Source organism: Thermobia domestica, chromosome 4 (genome assembly GCF_964235325.1).
Source record: "Thermobia domestica chromosome 4, izTheDome1.hap1.1, whole genome shotgun sequence".
Taxonomy (NCBI): Eukaryota; Metazoa; Arthropoda; class Insecta; order Zygentoma; family Lepismatidae; genus Thermobia; species Thermobia domestica.
This window is the reverse complement of record NC_137457.1, coordinates 14014718-14032496: the sequence shown is the minus strand read 5'-3', so window position 1 is coordinate 14032496 and position 17779 is coordinate 14014718. Positions and strand designations below refer to the sequence as shown.

At 37.1% G+C, this 17779-nt stretch overlaps 1 protein-coding gene across 1 annotated transcript in view; it reads right to left on the bottom strand.

Moving 5' to 3' along the window:
* Positions 1 to 280: 280 nt before the first annotated feature.
* Positions 281 to 17779, bottom strand: part of LOC145683630 (uncharacterized) — an 82949-nt gene continuing 65450 nt past the window's right edge. Inside the window, exons 12-16 of the mRNA XM_081754967.1 lie at positions 15388 to 15468; positions 14120 to 14155; positions 12058 to 12126; positions 6370 to 6399; positions 281 to 3926 (exon numbers count right to left, since the gene is read on the bottom strand). Coding sequence (XP_081611093.1) covers positions 1714 to 3926; positions 6370 to 6399; positions 12058 to 12126; positions 14120 to 14155; positions 15388 to 15468 — 2429 coding nt within the window. The 3' untranslated portion in view covers positions 281 to 1713. The remainder of the gene's footprint in view (positions 3927 to 6369; positions 6400 to 12057; positions 12127 to 14119; positions 14156 to 15387; positions 15469 to 17779) is intronic.

Here is a 17779-nt window from a genome sequence, read left to right as displayed (position 1 = left end):
GTCGAATGTTAAAACATTCGGTCACAATAAAAAATAAGATTGTTAAGCATTCCCTTATCTGATTTCCTCTTATGTGTAAAATGTAACGCTATGTAAATTAACCATTTGTTAGATGAGTAATTAAACTATTTTGAAACATTGAAGGTTCGGAAAACAAGATAAAGACAATATCCATAGAAAGTTTAGGTTTAGAAATATATATATACATTGCAACGGTTAATCTCGAATACGTGATTTCTTATAACCATTGGAGACCAACAGTTTTACAGAAAAAACTCTCAACATATAAGATTTTATTGCTACAATACATTTAGTTACATTTTGTTTGTTGTGATTTTGTCTACAATGTTATTAAGATATTGAATACAATCAAAAACAATATTTTAGATATCACCTTTGGCAATTAATCGGAATTGTTATCGACTTCACGATGTGACACGACGTATTTATTAAGAATTTCACAAATATGGTGAAACGGCTATCGGCAAATGACACTGTATTTTTCAAATATATTGGTGTTCCTATTGTTTACAAAATTCTGGTAATATTTTTACTTACTTCCGTTGGTTTTACACTTAATTCAGTATGTTTATTAGGATATTGGTTTCGTATGGAGTGTTTGAACTATTTATGATAACTTTATTGTTGTTCCTTTAAAAATTATCAAAATTGTATGGAAATTAGTAATATTAGTTTTTGTAATTTCAATAATAATACCTTGAAGGCAATGTTCTAAAGTTACAAACACTAGTATTATAGTTGTTTGAAAATGTCTCCAAAATTAAAATGTGATGGAAAATATTTACAAAAAGAATATATTTATTTTTCCTGTTATCTAACAAAGTCAACTTAGGACTAAATTATACTGAATTAAAGATAAATTAATCATATTGACTTTTCCGGACTTTGTAATACAAACTGTTTGTGTTAAAGTGTTTATCTTAATTATTATTATATATTTATTTACAGAACAGAAAACTCCATCAGCTTTCTTAGTATTGATACATATTACGTTAATTTAGAAATTAAACAGCTCAGTATCGATTATAAGCTAAAAATACCCCCCATTGTAAGTTTTACAATTGTACAATATAATTTTTTTTACAATTATTATTTTTGTTGCTATAATATATCTAACCAAATACGGACAACTATTTAATCTAACATTTATACCAGTGTTAAATTGTATAGGAATATATAATTTACTTCGTGTAGTACTAAATTGAATCATAATTAATGCCAAATAAATATTTAGCAAATACTAAATAATGAAATTACTTTTAATAAAGATTCTGTCGTTCCCACAAATTCACAAAACTCAACAGAGGAACAGCATGAATATATATTGTGTTAACGTTTCTTTTTTCTCTACGTATTTGATTGTAAAAAATGCGTTTAAAGATATATTTGTCACCTATTTAAACTGCGAAGATTATTTCATCACTCAATATAAGTTTCAAAAGATATTTGTTAGTCTTTACTTATTTAAATATAATTTACTATTTACATTAAGAACTAATATATTACTATTGTTTTATCACAATATGTTTTACATATTTTGTTCTGTAACAACTAAGATTCAGGGAAATAAAAACAAAACTCTTGCCTTTTTTCCTGAGATTTTCAAATAAACAGAGTGAAGTTCATATAGATATTAATTGTCATTACATTTTATTAATTTTATTAGTTACTTTTTTAAAAAAATACTTTACGTCAACCATAAAATTTATTCCTTTGTATATTATAGAAATAACTTAATGGACGACCGCTTACATCGGGATAGTAACCATCACGATATATATAATCCCTAAGTATTTCTTGTACAGGCGCCACTAAAGATCTGCGCTCTAACGCGTGCTGATCGTAACCACCGTAATTTTCTGTATCACCATTGTCAACGAAACCTCCGTTCAAGCCTGCATTGTTATATGAGGGGATGGAGACTTCTTCCTCGGAAGTTGATAGTCCTTGTGCATTAGAGATTCCTTGAATGTGAGAAAGAGGAGCTTGACCTACGGAACCGTACATTTCGTAGAGAGAGGCTGTTGGATTTCCAGTAAAAGTTCGAATTCCAGAATATCCTCTTAAAGTTGCAGGTTGGGATGATTGTAGAGCTGGTGCTTCAGGTGCTCCTGCACTACCACTTTCTGTGTTACTTTCTCCGGAGACAATATTAGCGGAATTTAATGAGGTACTAAGTGATGATTGACTATTCAAACCACCTACAATACTAGGCATAACTCCTAAAGCAACACCATTATTATTTGCATCTGATGTTTGCCCTGTTAATTTTAGCATTCCCTGAACAGGAACTCCACTTATTCCTTGAGGATACCCAATGTTAGTTGGTGGTGGAAGTTTTCCTTGCAATCCGATACTTGTTCCAAGATCAGACACACCACCTAATACACCACTACTGCCTCCGTTTAAATTATTGCCGCCTTGAATTAAACTAGCTCCTACAAAAGCATTTTTTTCATTATACACGGCAGGAATGTTATCGACACCAACGCTACCTGCTCCAACATGATCACCTCCTCCACCACTGCCAGCTGCTGCTCCAGCTCCAGCTCCTGCTCCACCACCTCCACTACCTGCACCTGCTCCCGCCCCTGCTCCAGCACCGCCTCCACCAACACCACCACTACCAGCACCTGCACCAGCTCCAGCTCCTGCTCCTCCACCACCTCCCCCACTACCAGCACCTGCCCCTGCTCCAGCTCCAGCCCCACCACCTCCACCACCACTACCAGCACCTGCACCAGCTCCCGCTCCCGCTCCTCCTCCACCTTCACCACCACTACCAGCCCCTGCCCCTGCTCCAGCTCCGGCCCCACCACCTCCACCACCACTACCAGCTCCTGCACCAGCTCCCGCTCCAGCACCACCACCTCCACCACCACTACCAGCACCTGCACCAGCTCCCGCTCCTGCTCCCCCTCCCCCTCCACCACCACTACCAGCTCCTGCCCCTGCTCCAGCTCCAGCTCCACCACCTCCACCACCACTACCAGCACCTGCACCAGCTCCCGCCCCTGCTCCTCCTCCACCTTCACCACCACTACCAGCTCCTGCCCCTGCTCCAGCGCCAGCCCCACCACCCCCACCACCACTACCAGCACCTGCACCAGCTCCCGCTCCTGCTCCTCCTCCACCTCCACCACCACTACCAGCTCCTGCCCCTGCTCCAGCACCAGCCCCACCACCTCCACCACCACTACCAGCACCTGCACCAGCTCCCGCTCCTGCTCCTCCTCCACCTTCACCACCACTACCAGCTCCCGCCCCTGCTCCAGCGCCAGCCCCACCACCTCCACCACCACTACCAGCACCTGCCCCTGCACCTGCTCCAGCCCCACCACCTTCACCACCACTACCAGCACCTGCACCCGCTCCTGCCCCTGCTCCTGCTCCACCTCCTCCACTACCAGCGCCTGCTCCTGCCCCTGCTCCAGCTCCAGCTCCACCACCTCCACCACCACTACCAGCTCCTGCACCAGCTCCAGCTCCTGCTCCTCCACCACCTCCTCCACTACTCGCCCCTGCCCCTCCCCCTGCCCCTGCCCCTGCTCCACCACCTCCAGCTCCAGCTCCAGCTCCAGCCCCTGCTCCTGCACCAGCACCTCCTCCTGCACCTCCAGCTCCTGCTCCTGCTCCAGCACCAGCTCCAGCACCAGCACCGGAACCTGATGCTCCTGCTCCGGCTCCAGCACCAGCTCCTGCCCCAGCACCTGCACCGCCGTTACCGTTGTTATCACATGAAGCTCCTGCACCAGCTCCCGCGCCTGCTCCTGCACCCGCCCCGGGACCGCCACCTTCAATACCGGAGCCAGCTCCAGCACCCGCACCTGCTCCTGCTCCAGCACCTGCTCCACATCCACCTCCTGCTCCGGCTCCTGCGCCTGCACCCGCCCCTGCTCCTGCACCTGTAAAACAAACCGAAAACTGGAAAGTGTTTGAAATGTTGTAATTAGTTTAGAAGCTCGTTTTAATAAATAGTAATATTTATATATATCTACGTTTATTCTTGTTAATTTGATGCCAAAAACACAGAGTAGAAGTATTGTTGAAATTTAACATAATTCGAAGCATAAGTGCAACATCATTCTGAAGAGAATTATTAATTGTTAAGATTAGGGTCAATGGTGCACTTAGTCGTGTCGATGAAAGTTAAGGCAAATCAGATTTATGCCACGGCTAGCGTTCACACGAACGGCCTATGATAATATTAAGATAAATAATAAAAGTAGTAACCGGCTGGAGCTCATGTAGTTCGAATTCCACAGTTAATCAGTAGGTCCACGTCTCATATAGCCTCGCTGCTGAACGGGACGTAAAACTAAAACTCAACTCAATAAGAGTAGTAAAAGATAAGATACATCACTAATATGGAGAAGGTACGTTACTAGAATTATTGTAAAATATATAGACAATCATACAAATAGAATGGAAGTAATGAAACCCCATCTATGAACATATTTTATCATTGAGATAAATAAACTACAAATCTTTATGAATTTAATGGAAGCACCTGAAAATCGTTGAACTTTCAAGATTAATATAGGAGTTAGGACACCTTCTGCTTTCAGAACATTTCTGATAAAACATGGAAGAGAATTGTTGATGTTTTAAATGATGGCAAGTAGAATACCAAACCACTACAGAGAGTGTAGAGGTGGAACTCTATACAGACTACCGTCTCCAAAACGGTTAAGAAATCTTGAATTATGTTTCAAGACGAGTATTGACGGGCCAGTAGAAGTGCTCAACATAATCCTCATTGTGTTCAAACCACGCCGCTATCGTCTCCAGGTGTGTGCATAACAGCGCTTTTATTCCTGAATGTGGCATCATTTCCTGGAAATGTCAGGATAATAGGATTCAAAATATCCCGCAAAATAGTGGCATACTATCAAACAGCCAAGCGATCGGTAAGCGACAGAACAGGATCTACTGAAAACCATGTTATTTGAGTCACTGTCATCGCAGAGCATCCGTCATGTTTTACCTTAGTGCAGAGACAAGGCTGGGGAAAATCCTTCTTCAGTTTCTCTTTCACTCATTCTACAGCCGCACGACGCTTCTGAATGACAATGCGCTTTGATATTTTTCGTACCTGTCACTGAGGATTTTATTTTGACTACTGTTCCTCTTCGTTCATGTGGTTTTATCGGTAGTTTTGTAGATCATCATCACATTCGGTACACTTAATACACGTGTGTATTTCGTCACACTTGCACCACAAAACAGAGCACCAACAATTTGCCCTCTTTTAAAATTAGAAATGTTACCCATTTTACATAACCACCGTCTGCTCAGTTCATTGCACACTGTCATTCTATTGCTCCGTAGCATTGTACACTCATCGCTATTTTTCACGTAGTAAGGAGTTTCTCCTATACTATTACCAACAGTTTCTCGCTGCCGTCGCCGCCTTACCGTTGCCAACGTAGGGATCTGACATGATTTGAAATCCAGGTATTACAGTATTTTCATAACCACATGTAGATTTGTATTACATAACAATATTAGGAACGATGTTACGAAGTGGTTTAGCATCACATACTACACATGCATAAAATAACAACTGACTATGAACTGTGGTTGCATTAAGAACATAACTGATGAAAGGTCCTAGTGTACTTGAACTATGTGCCAAAATTATGATGGAAATAAACATAAAGTGGTAAGAATTATTGCTATTATTATTATTATTATTATTGTTATTATTATTATTATTATTATAAAATGAGGCATTGTATTTTCAAAAGGGGTCAGACGTAAGAGCGGCTAGGAGGGAAACCCGTGAAGTGTGGAGGGCTCAAGAAGAAGCTTGCTGAATAGAAAAGCCAGGTTACAACTGCTATACTGTATTGTATTGAGTCTTCATCCCGGCGAAATTAAAATAGCGCTAATTTTACATTAATTATGTGATATGTTCAAATAGATAAAAGATAATCGAAATGTGGAACAAGAGCACCCTAGACAATATCATTTTACATGAGAAACCATTATCACGACTCACTTATCTGCTTTCTATTTCAAGCCATTTTGAAAGTCGGCATTTATTTTCGCGTTTCTAAACAGCTGAAAACATAAATCCACTAGGTGACTTGTGATAACGGTACTTCAGGCAAAATAATATTGCCTAGGCCGCTCTTGTTCCATATTTCAATTATCTTTTATCTATTTGAAGATATCACATATTTGCTGTAAAATTAGCGGTATTTTAATTTCGACGGGATGAAGACTCTTAAGTTTAAAATCATTGCACCTTTAATATCTTGAACATAGAGTTAGTACTGTCCAGTTTTAGTGTTTTAAATATTCATTAGCAATATATAATGGAAATTAAAAAGATTCACTTACCTGGTGCCAGAGCTCCGAGTCCTCCTAAACCTATGAACAAAATATATCATTATTACTATATTTTAATTATTTAATTTGAAGGAACTTCATTAAGTTTACTATTAAATTTGGAGTATATACTGCAGATGTGAGCCAGGATGTTTCACTTAACTAATTGCTTAAAAAATACTTTGATTATTACATACTTATTTTCGTTATATTATTATATGATATCATAGTTGCCATCAGTGTAGATTGATTATAGGAGGGCTAAACAGTCATGGGTATCTTATACATTCAACTTCTGAAAAAAGAAGAAAAGGCTACAGTGCAAAAGAAAACAAACAAATTTTGTTAAGGTTGCCACTGAAAAGAACGAATGTAATTAACCAAGTCACTACAGAGGCGTAATATGTCGGCCCGCATGGAGGATTGGAGGTGTCCGTAGAAGTAGGCGCCTACACGATGATGTTGCTAAAGGGTAATGTTGGATTTAAATGCTCCTGGGTGAATAACAGAACGATGTAATATTCAAAACCATTCAGCATTCCATTGGCTTGCATTTGCAGCACAAACTACCATTTCTAAATATATACTTAGAAAAATAATAAAATTTAAAACAAGTCGTACACTTATAGCATTTGGTTTGCATAGTTCACACAATTGAAATATTATATCACACACCTTTCCAGTTGGGAAGGTACGATGGTTGAGTGATAACGAGTTTACCTCTGGTTCTTGGGGTCCCTGATTCGATCCCGACCAAGTAACCATCTGACGGACAACATCGTGTCCGTGGGTTTTTATCAGGGCACAACTGTTTCCTCCGACATTATCATTCCATTAATTTTTCCATCATCAGTCACGTATCTTAATCAACTGTCTCCATTAGACTAAAGCTCATAATCGTAGAGAGTTAAACTGAAATATTTCATTTCAATTCATTAAGTCTCCACTGGAAATAGAATTACTTTCGGTTTGAAATTTGAAAACTGACAATCACATTGTTTTGTTCTGTGCTCACTTACATATTTGTCTCACATAACGGCATCTATTTCAAATTATTGAGAGAGATTAACTACAAGTGGTTATTGCTGGTTATCACTGATTTGGTGGTTATTAGAAACTGCTTTTCCTTTTCGAATGAAGAAATGATAACAAATTAGGAACATTTTAATACTTAAATAGTGATTATTGAAATTCTACAAAATTAATGTTACTGTTAAATTATTATATTAAGGTAAGATAATTCCTTCACTTTTTCTAAAGATTTTTAATCTAACTAGCCTTTTAGTTTTTAACAACAACTTAACATGTCGAAATACTTTATGAAGAATGTGTCCTTCGTCATAAAAATTAAGTAGTGAAGGTTAAATATATTCCAATTCAGTAAGATTTTCTTGAGGCCGATGTTTTATGCTGTGCTTTTCTGATTTGAGTTCTAGCAAATGCTACTTTATTAGGACTTACTAAACGGGAAACAAACTGCTCCATATTTAATTTGATTTTGAGAAAGATATAAATTATTTATATTAGTGTGCCAGAATTTTATCATGCACAACATTATACCATAAACTATAATTTTACTATTCACTTTAACACAGACATACCAATATTTGATTTGATAAATGGAATTCACTTATTCACAATTGGTAATTTCCTACAGCATGGTGAATAGCGGATGCGCCTTTGGTGTGGAAGCTCCGGGTTCGAACCCTGCCGGAGCTTTTGTGGTTCGGATCCCATGTTAAGCTGTAGATCTACGTCTCATATATCCTCCTTGCTTTTAAACGAAACACTAACTTCAAATTCAATCTAATCTTATCTTACAGCAAGTGTTGGAAGTTTTCACTATTTTCTTTAAGTAACATCCAAACATTTCGCACCACTCTTTTTTGACACTCTTTGTAGGATTTCAAGGCTACTGGAATTCATCTTTGCAATAATTGACAACTGCAGACCTTGTAAAATACGAGGATTTTCTTAATCATAAATCATTAATCATAATATTTTTCTTAATCACAAAAAGATGCAGTTGGAATTCCTAATTTATCCGTCATATAATATCCGCATCATCCCGGGTCCCTCAGAAACCTCAGATGGATTTCAAATTGAAATTGGCACCTGGCTTAGATTCTTCGGAATTGACTTGTAACTCAAAGGTTTTACTTGTAACAAGTATTGTTATAAAATTCATCAGTGTTTTGAAATTTACTGAAATTTAGGACACATGTAATTTTACAAATTACATGTTGACATTTTTCATATGTTTCTTTCCGTGTTTGAGAGTCAAGTTTACCACGGGTGTAATTGATATCTTGTTTTCCTTTTTTGTTTATTTCTTTTTATTTTAGATCAATTTTCTTCAGAGGTGATTGTTCAGGTTCACCTTGACGTAGCTATGTTTTTTTGATATCTCAGTACCCATAGAATGTTGGTGAAAAGAACAGGGATAATTCATCTTACAGACATAAAAAAAGACCATGAACCAATAACTGTTAGTAAGAAATCATTTTACTAACAATTCAACAGTAATGAAAATCACAGTGTTCCAAGCCACAATAGCAAGTTCTGTGAGTTGCGAAATTTCGGGAAACAGCTTACACCTTAAGGAAAACTATATAATGCTCAAACTCTTGAGAATATTAAACGTCCATGTCGCTTCGTTCTTCGAAGTCCTCAGTAATCTTCAGTAATACATGATAGTACCTTAGGAATTTGTGACCGCTCTATACTGAAGATATTTCCTATAAACCTTACCTTCCGCCCATTCAAACCTTTCGTGGATATAAGAGTTCGCGGTCTTCGCTCAGGGACCTTTGAATGTTCTGGAAATTCGTTTGACAAAATCTAATTTTTAAAAAGGTAGAGCCTTACGTTTCACACCTAAGAGAGGTTAGCAAACATTGTGAGTTATAGCTTAATTCGGAAATAAAATAGCATTTGTGAAATAATCAGTCTAGTCACAATCTCAATATGAAAACCATCAGGCTTTTTTGTCGGACAATGTATAAATTGAAAACATTTTCTTTGGAACCTTCCAAAGTCTATAACTTTATTAGTACCTAACAAAAAGTAAAAAAGAGACATATATCGATCAATAAAACAGCTTGAGCTTAAAATGATATTTGTCAGTCTAAAATCTTATGTGTATTTTTCAAGGAAATCGATAATAAGCAACAATTATCTAGTAATAAAAATGATACTGTACGAACACTGGGCTGCTGGTTGAACTGAATCTGATCCTAAGATATACATACACTCATTTAGATTCAAATTATGGCACTAAAAGACAACAATAGAGACATTTAATAATATATAGCCTAACAAGGGAAGGGTGTGATGTCACTGAGGGATAATTGCACCAAATTTGGTGTAGGAGTAGGTAATGGGAATAGAAAAGAGCGTGTGGAAGCATTCGTTTCACAGGTATTTGGAATCAGAAATAATGAGCCCTATAGTTCTGGAGAAGTATGGCCTATCAATCAAATATTGATGGGACGGATCCTTTGCTCGCTGTTGCGGCCAATCTGGAAGAAATTAAATAAAGTAGAATTAAAACAAAAAGATAAGCTGAACACAAAATGCGCCAAGGTCCACCCTCTGTCAGTCCCACCAGGCGAATGTCGTGATACTAAATGTCAGGAACAGATCCAGAGAGGAGCGATCGGGGTGGTTTCCCTCCCAATCAGAAGAGGAAACTTTCTTATTTTATATATAAATAAAACCCATCCCAGCGTTTGAAGGTCTTAAAAGTACCTCTAAGTAGCAGTATCTCAACCAACCGCCCCCTAAAGTCCGTTTTGGATCCGCCCCTATTAAATTTATCAACTGCCCTTGCCATTATTTACTTTATCTTTTGTCCATTGCGTATGCTTCACTAGAAAACCTAATGAAATAATATTAAGAAAATAAAGAAAATATATATATAAATTATCATGAGTATCGCCAGAAGGTTTTCAGGGTCGAACTTAAGTTGCCGTATGCCTTCACACTATAAAATGCTGTCAGTACCCAAGTATTAAATGTTAACTGATTTAATTTGTTACGAGTGTTTAATATGTACGATGTGGAGCCCACCAAAATTAAAGCTCCCCAGCTTGCAAATTATTGTTATTTTGGCAAATTACTTTCTTAATATTACTCAATTTATTATTACTTAATATTACTCAAAGCTTATCCCTTTAGTAATTTTTTCTAATTATTCGGAAACTTTTGTGTTAACTACCCTATTTTCCCTTGATAGCACTTATATTTACAACTGCCCACTACCAGACACAGATCCTCACAGTGTTGCACACATCCGTACTATGTACGATTAACTCATGGTCGTCGATGTCCCAAAGCTCCACGTTGCAGTCTTTATCTTTTAGAGTAGTTGATGTCTCTCGGCGTCGCATGTTCAGGCCTTGCACACACCCATCCACTTCAACACCAATACTCTTCTCTGAACTGTTTTATTTATAATGCAATAGCTCCACAGTACGCGTTGAAAGTCAGACATTTCGAAATGTGCACAAGTCTGCTCTTCCAGATATGTTTATGCCTCCTTACCACAAATCAATTAGCACCTCGACGGTTGAGTAAGTCTCAACGTTCCGTTGACCAGTTCAGAAAGTACAAGCCGCAGATTCGATCTTCCACATCGATTTATTTCTGTGTATATATTTTCTTTATTTTCTTTATATCATTGCATTAGTCTAACTAGTTAATCATACCCAATGGACAAGAGCTAAGATGAGTAATGGCAGGTGAAGTTGATAGATTTAATATCCCAGCATTCACTCTGTTCAGCTAACCTTTTCTTTTGTCATTGTACTTTATTCAATTTCTTCTGGATACTTCTCCAGGACTATAAGGCCCATTATTTCTGATTCCGAAGGTCTGCGAAACGAATACTTCCATACGTTCTTTTCTCATTCCCATTACCTACCCCTACACCAAATGTGGTGCAATTATCTCTGAGTGACATCATGCCCTTCCCTGGTAAGAGTTTCAATAACTGAAATTTTAAGTTTTGTTGAACTAAATATAATGTAGGATATGAGAATAACGCAAAAAAAAAATACAAATGTGATACAGACCAAATATAATGTAGGATATGAGAATAATGCAAAAAAAATACAAATATGATACAGACCGTTATGTAATTAAGAGATATAACATTGAAATTTAAATATAATAGCAGAGATTATGAAGATATAGTTGTTGAGGACATGAATTATGAAGATATAGATTAATATGTATAAGAAGATTAAGTGTAATTGTGGAGTACGACTGGTATACAGAACTGTGATATAGAAAGGCACAGATTGAGAATAAAGATATAGTAGATTGCATGTGTTCCATCTTTTGTGTTTAGATATTTCAGATTTAAATTATTTCTGGTAAATAAAACATGGAAATCAATAAAACACCCATTAAGCTATGCAACGTAAGGATAGATTTTCATGCATAGTTCTCTAGAAAGAGGAAAATTAACCTTTTGGCTCTAAAAGTATATTCGTAGACTTTACTAACTAACAGCTCTCTTCTGGTTTTGTTTGGTTTGAAGAACTTTTCATTGATGTATTTTACGTGCAGAAAATTTCGCTATTAATTAACTAATTTTAAATAATATTATTTATCTTTCCCTAACAATGACCGAAGTGATTATTTAGGTATATACTACTTGTAAATAAATATTTCAAAGAAACTAAAAATAATCACCAAAGTCACTGCCTGCTCCATGACCAGCTCCGCGCCCAGCACCATGACCGGGAGATAGAAATGAATCGCCTACAAAAGATAAATATATTGTTTGAATTATTACTATCAAGATATGTGCCTATCTACTAGAAACAAGAACGCTAAGAAAATAACTGCACTGTAAAAAATCGTTGTGTTACTTCAACGACATGCTTATGTGTGAACGTGATTGTGTTAGAATATAACACAAACAGGTGGTTAGAGCAACTCACTCTCCATTTGGAGTTGTGTGTCAAATGCCAGTAGTTGAAATGACACACAGAGTGTGTGTTGAATTAACACAAGCGTTGAATCTTCGGTGTTGTTTTCTGCGTGATAGTCAAATATTTGGGCAACTAATTATAAAGGCTTATGTACTGTAGTTACAGACAAACACAGTAGAAAGAAATACTTAAACGAATCCAGGTATTCACAAAATTTCAACATGCAAACTGCGCAATCTGTTCTCAATTGTTTTTACATCATGTTTCTGAAGAAATATGTCATCATCGAGAAACAGCACCGTATTATTGTGCTACTTCTACCCTGCCCTTGAGCTCACCACTTAACCCCGAGGAATTTGTTTCAAAAATGGCGGAAAACGAGTAGAAACACGATTAACAAGCAATAATATTATAAGGATATAGGTAAGAGTTTTCTATTGTTCTTGGTCAAGATGTTGGTGAAGGTTGTTTTGCGTACCATGAAGAAATACATCACAATAAATGATGGGAAGGACGAAAAAAAAAATATATGAATATTTTGTAAATGAAATGTTTTGTAGTTTACTATTTTTATTTTAAAATTATAATTTGTTTCCTTCCTCGCCCAGTTAACATTTTATCAGGGTATTTCAGGAAAGGGTGCGTTCGTAAACACTTAACAACATTGAAGACGTTCGCGAATTAATATATTGCAGTTGTTTTCGTTAAGTTCTTTCGTTTCGTCATTTCCGAACGCGATGATTTGGCTGTGATACAGTGAAACCTCTTTATGTTGGCCACCATCGGTTCCATCGAAAAGTGGCCAATTTAGACAGGTGGCCAACTTACAGAAAATAAGTGTGATTTGTGTATTTTTAGAATAGGATTTCTAGTATTACTTAATTGTAAAATTTTAATAAGCAGTGGCACAACAGCTACTTATAAATAATATGTATAATCATAAAAATATAAGTACTAGAAAATATCACTATAGTATGCGAGAGCGCCGATTTCTCTGTAAATTTGGGGGGGGCCATTCAGATGCAGAAGGTATACATATGAAGATTATAAGACAAATTGCACTCAAATTATACCAAATATTGTATACTCATAAGTAAAATAGGGGCCACATGAGCTTTGGGGGGCCCTGGCCCCTCGGTCCCCCAGGATCGGCGCTCTTGATAGTATGTTTATTATATATGCATACCTTTCTCTTCCTGAAAACTAGTCTGGTACATTAGATTATTCGGATTGAAATGACGAAAGAAGCTTTCAGGTGGTAGAAAATAATATTTTCTGCGATTTTGAATAAAGAACTGAGTAAAAAGAATCATAAAATGATTTCATGTGGAGTATTGTTCTGTATGGGTCAGAAACTTAGATATTACACAAAAACGGTGAAAAACGGATAGAATCTTTTGAAATTTGGATGTCGAGAAAAATGGATAGAATTAATTAGATCGAAGGGAAAACGAATCAGAGGGTCTTAGAAATGTTGGAGAAAAGAACAACAATTTTCCTCAGTACCATGTTTCATATACAGTATCAAGTTTTAGGTTTACGAAGAAATGCATTCCATCTACATTTCCTCGAAAACTACACATCGTATTTTATACTGATTTATTTCATACTTTGTAGCTCAGTAATTATTTTGATTAGTATATGTCTAATATTTGAACTACTTTGTTTTCGTGAAATGATAATAATATTATAAAATACATTTATCTGTTTTATGGAAATGTATCTATAGCTTTATTCCTGCTAACAGTTACTAATAACATTGACACACATACTAGTTATATTTTTTCTTTTACTCGTAGATAGTATTTTCAAATTTTTACCTGCAAGTTTTCTTCTTTTTGCCATTTGTCTTCTTTCTGAAAAAAGAAGCAGAAATAAAATAAAATAATCTTAGCTCAGTACTTTTTCTTTTCTAGATTATATTTATAGTATATTTCTTGATTTAAAAAAACATTGATTAAACTAACCAATTAAAACTGCATACGCAACAAATCATATTTTATTTACTTTACACCATGATATTACTTTAGGAAGTATTTTTTGTGGAGTTCCGCCCCAGAACCCCGTGTTTGCTAGCTCTACGGCCTTGCATTTCGTCTGTATCAGTTTTTGTATCAAAGATGAATTTCGTACATTTGCTCTTAATATTTCTTAAATTCGGAACATCTGTTCACTTCCCCCAGTTTTACGACCTCACACGTCTTAAACCCACTATTCTACAGAATTGCAAGTTTTCTTTGCTATTTCAACTACCTAAAAGATAAGATTTAGTATCCTAAAAGAAAAACTCTAATTTAAGTAACACGGGTATTTCTTTATCCCCATTTGGAACCCTTAGAAACTAAAAATATTCACTTTTGGGAATTTTCCTGTGGGTTAGGTTGTTTACGAGAAGCTACAATCATGTCAAATTTAATCATTGCAGCCCTACAGAAACTGCCCACTAGTTTAGGTGTGTAGAAGATGCCCCTTATAAATAATATGGAAATATTTTTCAATTTTCATATAACCCCAATAAAATTGGAATTTTTATTTTTTATTATTTACTTAGGTAACGCTCACCAAAATATACATGCATAGATAAAATTTTAATTCCAATTCCAAGTACCTAAATCATGAGATTATAAGTACAAAAAAATAGTTAAATAACATACTGAATTACTTTATTCTTCCTTTAGACCCCATAAAAATTTAAAATATTCACTATTGGCAATTTTTGTGGGTTATTCCCGAAAAGCTACATTGACTCCCAAACTCCAACTTTTCACGTAAACCGAAAGTACTCATTATTTCATGTCAGTTCATGTATTTTTAAATACAGTTATGATTTCTCCTACGCTAACGATGAAAAAAAAAATAATTAGTAGATTTGTTAAATTTTAAGCAACACCTATACCAATGAAACGTATTGCGCTACCAGTATAACCTACTTTATTTTTTCCTCTTTTTAGTTATGGAATCTTTCTGGAGTATCAAAAATACCAAAAGCTAATACAAATTCTGAATAAATATAATACAGTGTCTGTATTTATCATGTTACAGTACCTTAAAATTATATTGCAAAAAGAAAAGAATTGCTATTACTCACTGTACATAAATGGATTTCTAGGTCCACTACGAGGTCGGCCATTTGCCCGTGATTTTCCTATTCCTTTTCTGGCAGCACTGCCTACTGGAAATAATTATAATTAAAATATTACACCTTGTCCCTTCTGTAATAATAAAACATATACATTCCTTCTACAACAGATCATTTTGCGCCATGATTGATCAAAATACAACCTCCTCCTAAAAATAAAAAGAATATTATCAAATTAATGCCTAATACTCAGCAAATTGAATACCAACCTGGTATTATCGCATCACAAAAAAATTCTTTGATTCTTCCAAGCTGGTTAGAAGAGTTTGTGGTAATATCATTTCTACTTGGCGAAATTTGTCATATGCTTATCTGTAAATGAAATAAAAAGATACATAGTCCATTTTTAGAAATAACAACATCATTCAAGAAGTTCTGTAGAGACTGTATCAAATAAAAGTTTGTCGGTGTCAGGTGTGGACTATATTATGGATGCAGGTAAGCCGTCGAGCCAAATACTCTCAGTTTCTGATGGGTCTGTACGCAGTCTGTCGTTATTAGAGTGATATACAACATGTACAATTGTCACCTCTTTTGAGCTGCTAGAAGGTCTGACGCTAATTACACTATCTGGCCATTCATCACCTGACACCCCTAACTAGTACGTTAATTCGGTTTCGGCAGTCCATCAGTATCGTGTGGGGCCACCTTTTGACGCAATTTCGTCCACAACTCTTTGAAGAAGACATTCCACCAACTTGCGATAGGTTTCGGCGGGAATATTGCTCCATTCCTCTTGCAAAGCGTCGGACAAGTCTCTAGTATTGTTTGGGCCGCATGGCCTGGTTTTCAAGGGGCGCTCCAACTCATCCCAAAGATACTCAATAGAGTTGATATCAGTACTTTGGGCTGGTTAATCAAGTTTTTGTATTCCCATGTTCTCGAACCATGTCTTTATAACACCTGCAGTATGACATAGAACATTGTCTTGGTGAAACGGATATGGACCAATACCGAATTGTGTCCACTGTGTCAGTAGCTCATAATTGTCCCGGGCAGTTTCGCATGCGTCGACATTCATGTTTCCACTAAAACAAGAGGAAACCACCCACCATACTACGAGAAGCACGACCACACCATGATGCCACCTCCGCCGAATTTCACTGTGGGTACGATACACTCTTGTAAACATTTTTCTTCGGGCATACGCCACACTCACACACATCCATCGGACCACCACATCTGCTGGCACGATTTATCACTCCATAAGACGGATTTCCATTGCTCTAGAATCCAATGGCGGCGTTGCTTGCACCACTGTAAACAACATGTCGCTTTGCGGGCTGTAATAAGCGGCTTGTGAACTACAGCACGACCATAAAAACCAAGTGCGATGATCTCTCGGCGGAGAGTGCGATCATTTGGAACACTACCGGAACCCGATAGAAACTCCTGTGCCACCATCTGTAACGACGCCTTCCGATTTGACTTCATCACACGTTTCAAGCTTCTACGGCCACGATATGTTAATATTGTTGGTTTAGTTGGTCTGGGTCGGCATGTTATGACCCCCTCCTGCTTCCACTTCAAGATAACATCGCTCACTGTCGATCGGAGTATTTGAAATTTGTTGGAAATTTCACGGATCGAATGCCCACACCTGTAGTCTCCAATGACCATCCTTCTTTCCGCTTCTCCAAGTTCGCGTCGTCTGTCCATATTGGCTGCTGTAGCTAATGTGAGTATATTCCTCAGCGGCAACACCTTTTATAGCTAGTGTCACGTGCACAGACGATCCCATGCACTTTTGGAAGCGTATCCAGTGATGAATTGCCAGATAGTGTATTGACAGTAAGTCGAAGTCTATCGTTCTCCCTGGCCACAGCAGTTTATGATTCACAACACCCTTTAAATTCCACCCAACGCACATCATAACTTCCCTTTGTGTCAGTGTGGGACTGCTACAGACTGTGGAGTGTTTAATTTTTTCCACTACGATCTATTTTCCAAATTGCTGTCCTAGGTTATTCACACGTGAGCAACTGCTTGCTTCATAAATGGGTCGAGTTCCCTATGTTTCAGTAGAGATTTGCGGATAGAAATTCGATGTAGTAAATATTTTCGAATCAGATCATGTGGCACACAAACGTCGAATTTCCGTTCGTAGCCTGCTTTCTCTAAATAATTTAACAACTATTGTTGTCCGATATATACTTATGAACAATGTTGGTCTTACTTGCATGCCTGTCGTGCTCGAATTTTGGCAGAATGTCATCTATATGGACGTAATTGATAACCCACTAACAATTACGAACAGGGTTGTGCGCATCAAAATTCCCATGAGTTAAAGTTAAATTTAGAGTTAAAAATCTAAAATATGTCTTAGTTTGCAGAACGTTCA